Raw genomic sequence first — 16,063 nt, 5'->3', positions numbered from 1 at the left:
GGATTAAGTGCTCTTTGGTTTATGTGAACATTTTAGCTTGTTCCTTGTTCTGGCACATTACAAAATAACTTGCAGGAGAACAAGATGCCTGCATGGCCTGTGTGTCCTGCAGGGTGGCAGAGCTGGAGGCACTGCAGCACTGACTTTTCTATGATGGAGGCAGAGTGAGCATGAAGGCATTTGTGCCTGCTTGGTTCCCAGGCTGCTTCACCATCATCTTCCTGAGCAAGAACTCATTTCCCAGGTTAGCTCCTGCAGGCAGCCTCCCTTCCTGACCTTTGCTGAAGAGAAGGAGGTTGACCTGCCTGTGTACTTGAATAACAAGGCATGGGTTGTTTACAAAGCTTTCATAGATCCCCGAGCAGACTGTCCACTGGAACAGCTGGTGTGATTAGGTGGTCCATCCTGGTGGAATTTACAAGTGTCCAATGTACCTCAGTGCAACACTGGAGGTGAGTTTTAGGTGCTGTGCAACAGCTGTTTCTTGCTTCACCTCCTTCCGTCTGCAAACATGTTGGTGGGATGTTAAAGTAAGCATAGAATGGGTGAGCTCTGCTACATATCCCTCCCTGTTGGAAGAGCAGAATCCTATTTTGACTAAGAAAAATGCTGTTTTACTGTCTAAGGATTGCTTTTAGATTCTCATCGAGTGACAATGCTAAGCAGCTAGCCCATGGATTCCATAAGCCCTGATGGAAACAGGACTTCTTGCATATAGTCTCATTCCCTCCCTTATCTCTAACACTCTCATCTTCATTACTCCATGAATTCCCTTTTTTTCCAGTTATGAGTCAAATTGTTCATGGCTCTGTCAGTGCAACTTAGTGTGAACACAGCTTAATCTGTAGCCCATCACTGAGGCTGGGGCTCCAGGCAGAGTCCTTCTGCCTAGTGATGCAGACCATGGTCAAGGTTGTGCCCTTCTAACCTGGCTCTCATTTTTCTCTCACAGGCATGGCTCATGGAGGGAGCCTGTTAACCCCTACTATGTCAACACGGGCTATGCTTTGGCACCAGCCACCAGTGCCAACGACAGCGAGCAGCAGAGCATGTCCAGCGACGCCGACACCATGTCTCTGACTGACAGCAGCGTGTAAGTGACACCTGGGGGACAGCCACATGTGCCTTCAGCACTGCTGCTCCTGGGTTCTGCTGGGAGAGAGGCTTGGGATGGGAGGAATGTCTGAATAGACCGTGACAAGGTCATTCTCACTCTTTTCAGTTACTTTGTGTGACAGTGTTCACAGGGGTCTGAGGATGAGGGAAGAAGAGATGAGGATCTGACTCCATGTTTCAGAAGGCTGATTTATTATTTTATGATATATATTATATTAAAACTATACTAAAAGAATAGAAGAAAGGATTTCATCAGAAGGCTAGCTAAGAATAGCAAAAGAAAGAATGAATAACAGAGGCCATCTGACTGTGATTGGCCATTAATTACAAACAACTCTATGAGACCAATCACAGATCTACCTGTTGCATTCCACAGCAGCAGATAATCATTGTTTACATGTTGTTCCTGAGGCCTCACAGCTTCTCAGGAGAAAAAATCCTAAGGAAAGGATTTTTCATAAAACATATCTGTGACAACTTTGTCACTGTGCAGGATACTCACCCTTGCCAGTCTTGTGAGCATTTGCAACATAAAATATTTTTGAGCGATCTAAAAATATTTTTGAGCGATCTAAAAAAATTTTTGAGCAATCTAAAAATATTTTTGAGTGATCTAAATAGTGTTCTGTCAGAGGTTCTGGGATGTTTCTTAAGCCAGGTGCAAGAACTGGTAATATTGGATGACTTCATAGTAACTGATTTGAGATAGATTAAGTTCTGAATGTTAGACAGAGCCTTCTACTTACCTGGGTATTTTTCTTGAGATTTTATGCTGCCAAATTCTCAGAATCACAGAATGGGTCAGGTTGGAAGAGATCACAGTGGGTTATCTGGTCCAACCTCCCTGCTCAAGCAGGTCATCCTAGAGGAGATTTCACAGAATTGTGTCCAGATAGTTCTGAAATACCTCCAGTGAGGGAGTCTCCACAGCCTGTCTAGACAATCTGTTCCAGTGCTAAGTCACTGCAGAGTGAAGAAGTTCTTCCTCATGTTCAGTTTCTGTCCATTGCCTCTTGTCATGTTGCTGGGTACCACAATGCAGAGCCTGGTCCATTCTCTGAAACCTCCCTGCAGATGATGGCCATTGATGAGTTCCCTTCTCAGCCATCTCTTCTTGAGGCTAAACAGGCCCAGTTCCCTCAGCCTGTCCTCATAAGAGATGCTCCAGTCCCTTCATTGCCCTCCTTTGGACTCACTCCTGCAGCTCTGTGTCTCTCTTGTCCTGAGGAGCTCAGAACTGGGCACAGCACAGCAGATGGAGTAACAGCTCTGTCTGTGATTGCTCTGCGGTAGGATCGGTGACTGACCAGTTCTAGTTTGTCTGGTGACCACTGCACTTTAACACAACTTGTGCTGATAAGCCCCAGCCAGATGTTTTCCCTTTCTGTTTCTCATGACAACACCCTGTATCTCACCCAGGAGATGCCTTCCTTAAACATGGTCTGCAAAGAAAGAAAAAAGGGGCTGTGAGATTTTGTTGTGACTGCATCTCTGTGATATGAAAAAAAGGATTTGGGGAAAAATATTCACTGTTTGGTCTGGTTTTTAGTAGTGCAAATGCAAAGTGTCTTTCTGTAGAGTAGAAACCCTTTGATTCTTCAGGCAAGAGATGACAGGTTTACAGAATTAGGAGAAGATTTTATTAATGGCAGTGCTGTAAACACAGAGTCCTCCAAGAGGCTCGTTTAGTGTCACTGTGAGCGTCAGCAGCTGTCAGACCTTGTTGGAGAAACTTTCCAGCCTGTGCCATGGATGCTGTTAATGGGTGCTGCCACAGTTCCACACCTGCCCACAGTTCATACAGTGACACAGGGAGTGTGCAGTGTGGCCAGGGGGTCTCTGTGTCTGTGGTGGTCACCCTGCCTGAGCCAGTAGCTTGCTCTTCTCTGGCTCCACAGAGTCTCAGGGCCATGTAGGAGCAGCTGTGAGTTCATTCTGCACCCTGACACCAGCTCCTCAAACATTATGCATGAGGCAGCCCTTGGCCAAAGGGGCCTGGGAGGTGGAGGATGCCCCCAGGACAGAACCCTGTAGACGACCACTAATTAAAGGCTCCATTTGATACAGATCCAGCTGCTCTGCCACATCCTTCTGCAATTCTTCATATGCATCAATTTATATGGAGGAGTGCTCTGAAGCTAGCAGGAGTCGTGTAACTTCTTGTTATCACGACAGACAGATGTAAGAACTCTTCAAAATTAATTAGCTTTTAGCACTTCCTCTCCCACTGCTCCAGCAGGCTCATGGGACTGCACTGATGATTATACCTGTGATAAGTTGTGATCATTTATGCCAGAGTTCTTCACCCTCCGAATTTTTATTTCACTAGCCACAGTTTGGTTTTTTCACAGGCAGGATAATTTCTTACTGACCATCCTATGCTTCTTTTTACTTTAGGCATTTTATCCCTCCTATGCTCACCATAGGCTGCCTTTAGGACTTTAATTACCACCAATATGTGCACTGCCTTCTGCTAATAACTAACCCGATCCTAGTGGTTCATTTTAAGTAAGTTTTGAACTTCATAAAGGTGATCCATTCTTTCTATGCCTCTCAAACTGGATCCATGCAGAATCCAGAATTAGGATTCTGGATGTACAGCCTTGACCTTTGGCTTACACAGATTCTGGCTGTTTTCAGCACTTGCTCTTCATTACATGATTTAAAACTCCAGCACTAGATTTTACTCAGATTTTACATGGCACTGCTGAACCTATCTTCCTCTTGAGTTTCAAAGGAATTTTTGCAGAATTGCTCAAGGCAGCAAAAATGAAGAACAACCAGATGAAGTTAAAGAAGGGACTCCTGCTGCTTGACAAGACTTACATGTCTCAGTGCTTTGAATTTAGGCCTTCTCTGAGGAAAATGGCAATAAAAGCCTCGTTTGCTGATGAGCGAGGTTCTTCCCTCTGTGTGCTGTTTACACACAGCAGTCACGCTCAATAATGAAGAAATCTGGCTTCTGCTCCAAGGCAGCACATGAATGAGGTGCAATCCAAGGCTCAGACCCTCCATCAGAGGAAAATCTGTCTGGACAATTGGGATGCAAACACTGTCTAACTGAGGAATGCTAATAAACCAGGAGATCTTCAGTGCTGGCCAGCTCAGGCCAGTGGAGAAAGCAGGCACGGAGCATTTGCTGCACCAGTTCCCTTCCAAGCTTTGATGTTGGATTGATTCCAGCAATGTGGGGTTTGGAAGTGGCTGCATGCAAAGCCTCTCCCAAAGACCTGAGTGATGCTCTGCCTGTCTCAGCTCCTGAGCTGGGGAGATTTTTTGGGAGCAGCCAGCTCAGCAAACAGATTGTAAAACTGTGATGTTACAAGCACACTTACCTAAAAGGCCAGCTTTCAGCAGGATGTCTTTCCAAGCACTGTTAAATATTGTTGTAATGGGTTGAATTTATATAACGAGTATGTTATCAGTCCCTGTTGTTTGAGTAATTTGCTTTTTGAGTGGCTTAAAAAACATTGCTCTTAAATGCCTGTGCTCCGCTGATTATTTTTCAGCCTTCCTGTGTCATAGGAATTCCTCTGCCCTTGTAGGCAAAACAGCTCTGGTCCTCTCTGCTGAAACCTGTTTTTATAATCAGCAGGGCAGCTGTGTTGTTTTAGCTGGTTTGTGTGAGGCAAGGTCTGGGGAGGACACGGTGAGAGGCTCTGGTGAGCGCTGGCCTGGCCACAGGTGGGGTCGAGTCACTCACCGCTCGTGTTCCCTGTAGGGTCAGTGGTAAGTCAGGGATTTGGGGCTCTGCCTGCCCTGTGGGCTGCTCAGAGCCTGCCCCAGACCTGCAGCAGCATTTCCAGCACAGTCCTAAACTGCTCTTGCTGTCTCAGATAACCCTTCTTGAGGATAGCATCTTCCCAGGTGGAGGAGGTGAGTCTGTGGGTGGGAGGGGTTGTCACAACAGAGATGCTTGAGGCAAGTTAAGGCAACTGGAGGTAGGAAGGCAGCAGCTGAAACCATTAAATCTCCATGTGATGTTCCAATTCAGATGCAGAAACACTTTAGGTCCATATCTATCTTGATTTCTTCAAGAGCTTACACGGTAAACAGGAGATAATGTCTCCTCTTCAGTGTTGTGCTCCAGCTGAACAATACTCCTTCCTCTTGGTCTTATCAGGTGTCCTGGCTTATCTTAGTTGGGAGACAGCTTTGCTTTCCCCCGGGCACTTGGGAAGCCCTTGGTGCCTGTGGGCTTGGCCAGAGGGATGCTCCTTCCCCAATTCCTGTCAAACCTGCTCCAGAGTAGGGATGGCCAATCCCCCGAACAAAGGGGTTTAGGACAGTGGTTATTCCTTCAAAAAGTCTTGCAGATTAAATGCTATTCCTTGGGTGACTGGCCTTTAATCACAATGCCTGGTGATTTTCCTATCATGCTTTTTTATGTGAGAAAAGTCTCTTGTGACAGAGGTGCTTTGATAAGAGTAATTGATAGAAAATACCAGTTTGCCTTTGTATTTGTTTCCTGTCTTTCCTAAGGCTAGTAATCCAGAATTACCCCAAGTTTTCCTATATTTAAACAAGTTTAGCAGCTTTTTAATTTAAAATATCCCAAATGATGATTTCCAATGTGTTAGGCATAATGAGTGGGTTTGAAGCCTGTCTAGAGGAGCAAAGACACCTCTTGCCAGAAGAGTCCAACGTGCAGAGCCACAGCCAAACCACTGCTCACCAGAGGCTCCTGCAGGTCAGTTTGGAGAAGGGAGGAAGCCTCCACATTTCCCCAACAGTGCATTATCATTAAATAAGCAACAGAAATACTCTTCTTCCCTCGTTGAATTTCAGCTCTGAGCTTTCTGGTGCTAAAGAAAATCACGTGATGAAACAAGAAAAAACAGTTTGGGAAAGTTTTATTTTAAAAGTAGATGTGCTGTAAAAAAAAAGTTTAATTTTTTTCATATATATATATATTATTTCTCTATCTATTGAAAATATCTCAAAGCAAGCTACCTGACAAAAGGAAAACAAAAGTATGGTATTGGTTTTCCTTGCTTTCCCCCCATCTATTGAATAAGGTTTTGTTGGGATAAAATTAAAGTGCTTATCTTTGAATTTGCTTCCTCTGGTTGAGTTGGCACAGTACATTGAACGAAGGAATGTTCCAAGTTCAGAGGTGGCATTGGGGAATCTAGTTAAAATGACATCAAAGGCAGCACAGCGGGGCTGAACATGTGTTTGAAGCCGGATAGATTAGAGGCCATTATCAGCCTTTCGCTACTGTGCTGGGAACAAAAGTCGCTCTTTCCGCTGGGACTGCTGCTGGGGAGAATTAAAAAAAAAAGAGAGAGAGAGAGAAAGAAAGAAAAATTGCACTTTCTAACATAATGCCGCGTTCCCTGCGAATGGCCGTGTGGCTTTAGTGTGCGAGTTGTGTTCTGGCACCCGGGTTTTGTGCACTGGTTAAGCTGAAATGTTGACTATTGATGCCGACAAGCAATGGCTAAAATAATCCCCCAGGTTTTTTTATTTTTCCCTCTGAAAACTTGCAGTTGTTTTGTTACCATCCAGTCTAGAAAAGGCTGCGTCACAATGCAGTGAAACTCTTTAACCGTTGTGATTCTCATCATTAAAGAAAATTAAGGCACCTAATGAGCACTGTCATGATGCCTGCACAGCAACGTGGGGAAGTTGTCCTGTTCCCAGGCCGTGTCACTGCAGGCACAGCAGAGATGATGCTCCCAACACACTCGTCCTCCTCCTCCTGCATTACCTGCAGCCACTCACCAGAGCTGTAATTAGCCTGGCTCATTTTCTGTTCCCTCGTTTGTCTTCCTGCTAAAAAGCACTTGTCATTAATCATGGGGTTTGTTTTATTTTATTTTAATGGTGTTTCATTTTGAATGCCTGGGTTATTGCATGAAATTAGGTTCTTCTGATGTAGGTTGGTGGCAGTTCTGCCTGCACCTGAATTTCCAGGGAGCCAGCAGGGCAGCCAGCATGATGGGAATGGGAATGAAAGCTGGTGGTGGCCATCCTCACACAGGCTGGTGCTTGAAACTCAGGGGGTTTGCAGGCTATACACCACAGTAAATTGTGTTTTTCTTGCCAAATGGCACCTTGACTTCAAAAATCTGTGGGTGAAACTGTTTGTTTTATGTTCTGGGGAAGCAGCTGGGGAGGGGAATAGGTGTTAAGGACATTTGGCCTGTGCAAACATCTTGTGTTGTGAGATGTGTCAGGACTGGCTCGTTTTCACAGCTCAGAGGGGTGCAGGGTTGGTAGAAGATGTGCCTGGGAATCGCATGGTAGCTGGGACAAACCAAATCCCTCCATTCATTTCTGCCCACCTCTGTGGCATTGCATGACCTTCCCAAGCAGTTACCTCTGCTGAGTCAGGGAAATGTGTAAAATGAAAAAGCTCAACATTGCCAAGCTCCAGGCTGGCATTTGTTCTTGAATTAGTTGATTTTCCCCAAATAACACAAGGTCACCAGGAGGTGGGTCTGTGTCCTTTCATAACTGGGCTCCACTCACTCCTCTTCTCCTGGTCCCTGGGTGTGAACAGGATGGTGGCAGTGGTGAGAAAGAAAATGCATTTCCTTTCTTTGCCTGAAGTCACACTTAGGCAGTGGTGCTTTGCCATTTGGGGTGCTTAGCAAAGCCTGGTGCCTCTGACCCACTGACCCCTGTGTACCAAGGACTGTGGCCACCACTGTGTCCTTCCCCTGCACAGACCTCTGTCACCACCTCTTTCAGCACAGGCACCAGGCCAAGCAGAGCTGGTTCACTTGGATGTGACTGCCCATGACATCCCGTCCTAACCTCATCCAGCCTCCTCTGGGGAGGGGGCTGATTCTTCCCTCCAGCAACTGCAGTATCAAGCCCATAATTTCAGACTGAGCTAGAGATTGCCTTGGGAGCAGTGGAGCTTAGACCTCCTTTGATAAGCCATTTGAGCAGCTGTCACGCTCCCTTAAAAATATATACCTTGTTCCCTGCTTGAGCTCCCCTTGGAGTAGATGCTCACTGAGCTCCCACTCTCCTTCTCCCCCCTCTCTTAGCCTGCCCTGTGGTTTAATGTGTACATTACAGGCTCTTTATAGAAAGCAACCAACTATAAAAGGTACCAGGATGCAGTCCAAGTCCTTCTCCCTGCCCTCTGCCTTGAGCAGCAGTGGCAGGAGCCCTGCCTCACTCTGCTCCTGGTGGATGCTGTGTAAGTGATCCTGGCCCCCCATGCCAGAACTTTTTTGGTTTGGGGACCTGTGTGAGCATCGTTCCCTGCATGGGTTCCTCGTGCTCTGGGCATGCAAACATGGAGGGGTTTCCTAGGGGCCACTCTGTGTCAGCAAGGCTTGAATGAACATAACATGGCAGTGAAAGGCACTAAAGCAGGGTGTGTTGTTGCTTTATTCCTGCAGAGATGGGATCCCACCGTACAGACTCCGAAAGCAGCATCGCAGAGAGATGCAAGAAAGTGCCAAAGCAAATGGACGCGTGCCACTACCTCACATTCCTGTAAGTAGCACTATCTCCTTCCCAGGGGTAAATATGCAAAATATGTGAGATCTCTAGCAGACAGTTGCTCTGCTTGTGCTTGAGTTTAATCCCCCTTAGTGCTGTATTCGCTTGGGGGTGCTTCAAGATGACATACATTGTGCTAAGAAAAGGTTTGGAGCATTCTGCCAAACTCACCATTCCAGGCTGCCAAAACACAGAATTTTTCTTAACCATTCAGTCAGTAGCTGATTGTTTCTCCTGGGTGAGAGTGGAAGCACTGGCTGGCATTTATCTGCAAGCAGTTCCATGCCCTCAGGTGAGCTGGAGGTGTTTGTGGAAGGTGTAGGAGGCTGTTGGACGTGGAGGCTGATACAGCTCTCAGACAAGGTCAGTTGGGGAGAAGTGCAATGGTCCCCAGCAGTATTTCTGCACTGAGCAGCCAAAGGAGCTGTAACCTGTTCTCAAGGACTCAGCTAAGCTCACCTGGGGACACAAGGCAGGAGGAAGAAAAAAAAGGTGCAGGATTAAATATTTCATTTCTCTGACACTGTCTCTTTGGTTGCTCCAGGTAAGCAAACAGCCTTTGGAAGATGGGCACAACTGCTAGGGCTCTGCATCACCATCTGCAGCTCTGCTTGTTATTGTTTTCTTTTTCTGAGAAGTTACAGGTGACATTTAATATCTAGTAGGGAATAAAGGTGCTTCTTTCCCCTTTGGACAGCTGGACTCCAGCACAAATCAAATAGGGAGAGAAAAAGCCTCCATCTGTTTTTTGCAGAAGTGTCTTCAAACTTGACGCAGCTGTTCCCATCCTGCCTACTCAAAGCAGCACAATACCAGCAGAAATACACCCTTGTTTTAATCTGATTTAAAAGAAAAAAAATCCACACCAAAACCACCACTCTTTGTTTTGCCTTTTAAATTAGATTATTTTCCTTAGATTTAAGAGGGTCTCCTGTGCTTTGATCACTGGGTTGACAATAAAAGCCCTGGCTGCAGACGCTCATAGCCATCCTAGCTCAGTCACCTCTCTTTTCACACAGTTGCTTTCACAGTGTGGTTGCTGTTGAAAAGGCTGGCTGGGTGCCTTTTTATTTCACTTGATGCCGTTTTTACTGTAAGCATGGCTTTGTTAGAGTTGAAGTTTGAAAGCTTGGCCTTTATTTTTTGTTGTTATTGTTGTTGCTGTTCCCCAACAGTGGGAACTACTGACTGAATATTCTCTGACTTCAAAGCTTGTCAGTGGCTTTACCTTTTGGATAAAAATAATAGTGGCTTTCTGTTGATGGTGTGCACTGGCAATGCCTCCATGAACTGCAGGTTATAAACTCAGAGTATGGAGCATTAAATATGTATAGTGAGCTCTACTTTAACGAACTTCCATCTGCCAAACATTTCTTTTGTTGAACTGAATAAGTGTCATTCCAGCAGCAGTTCCTTGCAGGCTAATTAGTTTTACTTAGCATTAAATTTTATCGACCCTTTTGGAAACCAGCTTTAAAAACTGGGTAAAAAACAAGGTTTCAATTGCCCACCTGCTGCTTATAAATTTTTATATTATCCTCCTTACCTACACAGTCTTTTAGAATTACATATTCCTCCTAAACTACACACAGACGCTTCACAGGGATTTTTTTGTGAAACATCCACTGTTGCCATTAGGTTCTGCACTGTAATTTTAAGTCCCAGGGAAAAAGGCATCTTGACACATATTTATATGGGAGCTGAGGACTGAGAAGTTGGGTTAGTTCTAGTCTTTCTCCAGGGAATAAAAGTTTAGTTCAGACACTCTGGCACCTCCTGCCAGCCAATTACTGACACAGAATTGGCATCGACTTCAGAGAGGCACTGTTCTGCCCTCTCTTATCAATCAGCCAAGAAAGGAGAAGGTAATTAGACAATGTGTTTTGACAACACCAGTGTGAAATGTTATAAAGTTACTCTTTAAAATTCAGCTCTAACTGCACACTCTTTGAATTAAACAGCACAAATTAGCAAGGAGCCGTGCAAATGTTTCTTCAAGTGTTGCTTTCTGAAGCCAGTGGTTGGGCTATCCCACAGCCCGTGGCTGAGTCAGGCTGGACCTGGGGTTAGCTGCTTCCAAACATGTGGCAGTGATGAAATCACAACCTTTGAGTGGAGGTCTTTATGGACTCCTATCTGCAGCATAGCCAGAGTCCATGCTGATAGTGCCTGCAGAATGCACAGCATGTTTTCCTACTGATAACAGGGAACCTCCTACTTCCGAAAGTCATTGCAGAAGTCCTTTACAGACCTTCCCGTTCCCTGACAAATGAGTTATGGGGCTATTATGCAAAATTCTGAAAGGACTTACATTGCTTTTAATAGCAGCACTTGTAGTTAAGTCCAGAAGCTATAAACTGCAGTGATTATATGTTCAGAGGAGGCTGCCCGCTGGTCCCAGCAGCCGTGCTGCATCCAAGTAGTGACAGCGTGTGTTAGCTATGTGGAACACCCTCTTCAGCAGCAGGATGTGTGTGGATGGCCCTGATCTGCATCTTCCACACTTAGCAGCTCACATCTTCCACACTTAGCCAGTCACCAGTGCTCTAAGTTTGGAAAAGTTGTGTTCTGTGAAGTGGCGCTCTGCCCAGGAATGCAGTGGGGGAGGCTCTCCAGCAAGCAGGGAGACCTCTGGTTTGTGCCTCTGGCAGGAACACATCACACAGAGAGTGAGTGTTGCTTTCATGTGGTTTTCCATCTCTCTCTTGGATTTGAGCAGAGTCTTGGAGCACCAAGGAAGGAAAGAGCAAGCAAGTTCCCAAAGAAAGGGAGAAAGCCCAGAGCATGCAGGGCTGTACCTGGCTCTGGCATTCATCCCTTCCCAGGAGGGGATGGGAGATCCTCCTTTTCCACTGCAAATTCAGAAAAATCCGACCTCAAGCATTAAGAGCTGGTGTTTGGTTGGTTTATTAACTGCATAAAGAATCCATTTTGTGATGTTGTGCTGTAGCTTGGTCATGGGATGGGAGCTCTCCTGTCCTGCCGCACAATCAAGGGTGCTGAAGGGTGGCTTCTGCAGCGTTCCTGAGTGGAGCAGAAGGTTGTGAGTGACCACTGTGCTGTGCTGTACAAGTGAGGAGTGCACAGGAGGAGCCTGGTCTCGTGCTGCCTGGATAACTGCAGCTCAATGAGCTTTCTGCTCCTGTGAGTTGGGAACCTGCTCGGAATTCCCATCGGCTGTTTTATGCCATTTTCCTCAAACGCCTTCCCCCAGCAGGACTCCTTGCTAATCCCTGAATGCTGCTAGACTGGATGCTGAAATCCAGCTATCTGTGAGCTCTGCCACTAGTGTTTCTGGTATGGAAACACCATTTATCCGTTAAAAATTTATGTCACAGAGGAATGCATTAATCTAAGAAACATGGAGGTTCAGAAGTTCTTTTCTCTTGGCTTCTCTAGCCTGTCATCTTCCTTTCATTTCCAAGACTGACTTGTGATCTAACAACAGCCCCTCAGGCATCATGGAGGCATCAAACCTCTTGTAGAAGAGGGAAATTTACCAGCACAGAATTCTTTGGCCCAGTCACATCTGTCAGAAACAGTTCAGCCCAAACCACAGATCCCTGGAGGTGCTTAAGGAACCTCTACCCAGTGTAATGTTGAAAAGCTTCCTGTTTCATCTTAGAGCAGTTGAGGCTGATGCTTCCCAAGGGGAACCTGCAAACTGCAGTGAGATTCTTCCCTTTCAGCCTTTTCACATTTCAGATGCCAGTGTGTTCTGATGTGGAGCTTGGTCCTTAAACCTGTGTTTCTCAAGGAAGGTGAAATCCATCAAAACCCAAGGGCTGCATCTGCCTCAGGAAGCAAAATCCATGGAATTCCCACTCCATCAGCTCCAAGAAAAAAAGGGGAAATGTGAGGGCAGCTGCCTAGTGGAGCTGCTGGAGAGCTTGTGTGTCTCACATGTTCTTAGCAGGCTGCTTCTTCACAAAGGTACCAGAGCTTCAGACACTTCATGTGTCAAGGACAATGTTCTAGTGATAGGTACCCCAAGAAATCCTTCTTCAGAGCTGTCACAAGGAAAGGTTGTTCCATCTAAACCAGGTCAAGCAATTTCTATTTTTCCCAATCCACCTGGCATTCAGCCTCCTGTCTGTTGTCCTCTGCAGCCTCCCCAACTCCATGTGGGTCTGGACAGACCTATGTAACTAATGCTATTGAATAAAAGTAGGTAGGTAATTAAATAAAACATTAAACTAAACAGTACTTTGAAATGAAGCACTTCCTTTCTGAGTTGTTGATGTAGAATGTCCAGAGACCTCATTCTGGTCCAGACTGAAGGGCTGGATCCTCAAAACCAGCCAGCTCTTGGACAGAGCTGCACCCTTTACTTGGAACAAAGGCATTTGGAGCCCTTCTGATTTCAGAACAATAAGCAGCTTATTTACAAGTCCCTTGGCAGGACTCTATATGGGAAGCTGGGGGCAGGTTCAAAATCCTGAAGCCCTGAAGGATCCTGCTCTGGGTACAGGCTCAGCCTGGTTGGTTTTTGATGGAGCATATTTCCCCTGTCTCCCTTCTGAAGTCAGGCCCATCATTTGATAAAGGCTTCAGACACTTTGTTGTCTTAAGTCTTTTGAACCAGGTCAGTGCAATCCATGTTTGCTGTCTAGGGAGGCACAGAGAGAGCCCTCAGCAGTTATCTGTATTGTTTCAGCACAAGGAATTTGCATTCATTATTCTGCTATACTGTTAGTTTTGGGGAAGCCTGTGTAGCTCATCCTTTGAGCTAGGAATAAAGTGAGACCCATGATGACGTTCAGAGCATCATCCTGCTCACCAGCTCTCTGAGTCACCCTCACAGGTACCCACCAGGGCAGCACAGGGTGTGTGCAGCTGGTATCCATGGGGTGAAGTGAGGTTTAGTTCAGTTGCACTGATCTGGAATGCTCAGGGAGACCCTTGCAGAGGGGGCTGCATATTGCACCCTCAAACAGGCTGCTGAGGCCCTCTGTGAGCTCTTGTGCTGAGTGGGAAGCTCCAATGACAGGGCAGTGTGTTTTGCAGCTGCAACAGAGAGAAGAAAACAAGTTGATCCTAAAGATTCTTGGGTTCAGTTATTGTAATTTCTGTGGTTGAGCTTCAGTCACCTCCAGAGTTTGAGAGCCTGTGGATAAACATGCTGAGGTATTAGTTGTAAAAGACCCAGAATCACCTTATTTTGAGTTCCCTGGGTACAGCATGGTTGGGCCTGCAGGGAACCGCCTCATGGTGACGGGACTCAGACACTCTGAGCAAACTGCAGCCCTTGCACCCACTGCTACCACAGGTTCAGGAGAGACTCGGTTTGGGGTGCTGCCCTGCCTCAAGGGCTAGGGAGACAAAGGATAATTCTTTCCCAGTTGTGCTTGTGTGTGGTGGCTGCACCAGGGAGGCCCAGGACTGTAAGTGCTGAGCTCTGAGCTGCCTCTTGTGAGGCTCATAAATGTCTAACGGAGCAGGGCTTGGTGGTGCCACCCATAAACAACCACAGGGTGCAGAGCTGGCATCTGAGGTGGCAGGAGGGAGGGAACACATCACCCAGCAGGCTGGGACTTGTCAGGCAAGGGAGAGAATTCCCTCCTGGGGAATTGCTGCCGTGGCCTCACGAGGAAGGGTGGTGGTGGTGGTCACGGGATTGGGGTTTGTGAAGGAAACAGGATCTCTTAGCCAGAAGTGCTTCCCAGGGCTATGCAGGGGCAGGGAGCCATCCTGAGAAGCTCCTCAGGGAGTAACAGAGCAGGAACCAGCTCTGCCACATCTTCCCCTGTGCTGGAGCACATCTGGAGCCTGTTTCTGCACTACACAGAGGTGAAACATGCTGCTTTGGCCCCTCTTCCAGTATTTCCAGACTGAACATTGTTTTTGTTGATTTTTTTTTTTGATACAGGCCTTTGGTTTGCAGAGCTGGAGGTCCTGGTGGCACTAAAGATGTCATCAGGGTGGTGACATCTCCTCCCTCATGTTGTGCCCTCTCCAGTGGCTGCAAGGATGAAGGGAATGGTTGGTTGGGGCTGTTCCCAGCTCACATGGGTCAGTGGGATTGAGATTTGCTGGCAGGCTCAGGAAGACCCTTCCCTCTTGGCAAACAGAACAAGCAGTGCTTTAACTGGGACCTCTGCAGCCCAACTGGGTGTCATGAAAAAGTCTTCAGCTCCTCAGTGCCATCAGTGGGTTCTTGCTGCCTCTGGTTTTCATCCCTGCCTTCCAGCTGGCAGAGACAGAAAAGCCAATGTGATTTGCATACTTTTGTCAGATTTTGAGGCAAAGCAGCATTTTAGTGTTCTGCTTTGATCTTCTGGCTGGCCTGGGATAAATTCGGGTGGTCTGTCATCCTCCTTTAAAGTTTTCAAGCTCAATGTCTGCTTCTGATGCTGCATTTGTTCTTTTGCTATGAATTATCTCACATCTTCACATTTAATTTTGTCTCTGGTCTTATAGAGTGTATATTTCTCCCATGTTAGTATTGAAGTATTTGAATGCAGAGTTTTATGCTGTTGAATTTCCAACTATTTTTCCTACAAATTAAATTTTTATCTCTGCTGTGTCATTTAACTTTTTCTACTCTTTAAAAAAAGTAATACGGAAAGGATAAAAATGAGGGGGAGAATGCAGCAGCTGATAGCTTCATACTTCACTACACAAACTTCTTATCCCAGAACCCAGGAATTTAGGGATAAAGTAACTCATCATAATGAATCAAGAATGTCCTTGAACTGCCATAAATATTCATTTATTCACCCAGAGCAGGCAAAAAAATGGCACCTCAGTGCTTGTGAGGTGCATATTGATAAAGCAAGCAGGGAATCATTGCACAGCTCTGAAAAGCTGAGATGCAATCCTGTAGGATCCTCCAGCAGGAGAGGATGCTTTGTGGGAAGTGGGACCTTGGGCTGTGGGCTGGATTTGCAGAGATTGGCTGGCACACACTGATTCTGCTGCAATAAACTGAGTAAGTGTGCACCAGACCAGAGGAGGACCAGAGTCCTCCCTTCTACCAAACTGAAAGCATAGCTGCTATAAACAGTAGGTTTGAGAGGTTGAAAGGTCTGTACATCCTTTTGCCACCCTTTGAGACCCAGATATTCCTGTTGACCATGTGTCCACTGGGAGAAAAGCAAGCACTTCTATCCCTGAGTGGAATTTGGTGCCCAAAGGAGCTTTTTGAATTGCAGCTCCAGAAAAGTTTTCCCTTAGATGGGGTGGTGTGGTGGTTTTCTTAGGTCTTAGGGGGAAGGGACTTAGGGGTCTTAGGACTAGGGAAGGGACCAGGATCTGACTCTACCATAAAATCAACAAATATCTGTGTGCCAGAGAGTATATTTAAGTCTGTTTAAACACATTCTTGTGTGACTTAATCTGTTTTTAAACCCAGGACTCCTATTTCAGTAGGCCTGATTTATTATTTTATTATATATATATATATATATATATTTATATATATATATTAAAACTATACTAAAGGAGTAGAAGAAAGGATTTCATCAAAAGGCTAGAAAGC

At 46.0% G+C, this 16,063-nt stretch overlaps 1 protein-coding gene across 3 annotated transcripts in view; it reads left to right on the top strand.

Annotated features, from left to right (window-relative positions):
* AXIN1 (axin 1) overlaps positions 1 to 16,063 on the top strand; it is a 77,536-nt gene that overhangs the window by 45,260 nt on the left and 16,213 nt on the right. For all 3 annotated transcript variants that reach the window (XM_054271141.1, XM_054271143.1, XM_054271140.1), the window contains exons 3-4: positions 953 to 1,093; positions 8,481 to 8,577. In XM_054271141.1, coding sequence (XP_054127116.1) covers positions 953 to 1,093; positions 8,481 to 8,577 — 238 coding nt within the window. The remainder of the gene's footprint in view (positions 1 to 952; positions 1,094 to 8,480; positions 8,578 to 16,063) is intronic.

Source organism: Melozone crissalis, unplaced genomic scaffold (genome assembly GCF_028551555.1).
Source record: "Melozone crissalis strain CALT ecotype California unplaced genomic scaffold, PUWL_Pcris_2 ptg000012l_1, whole genome shotgun sequence".
Lineage (NCBI taxonomy): Eukaryota > Metazoa > Chordata > Aves > Passeriformes > Passerellidae > Melozone > Melozone crissalis.
This window is presented reverse-complemented; position numbering and strand designations above follow the sequence as displayed.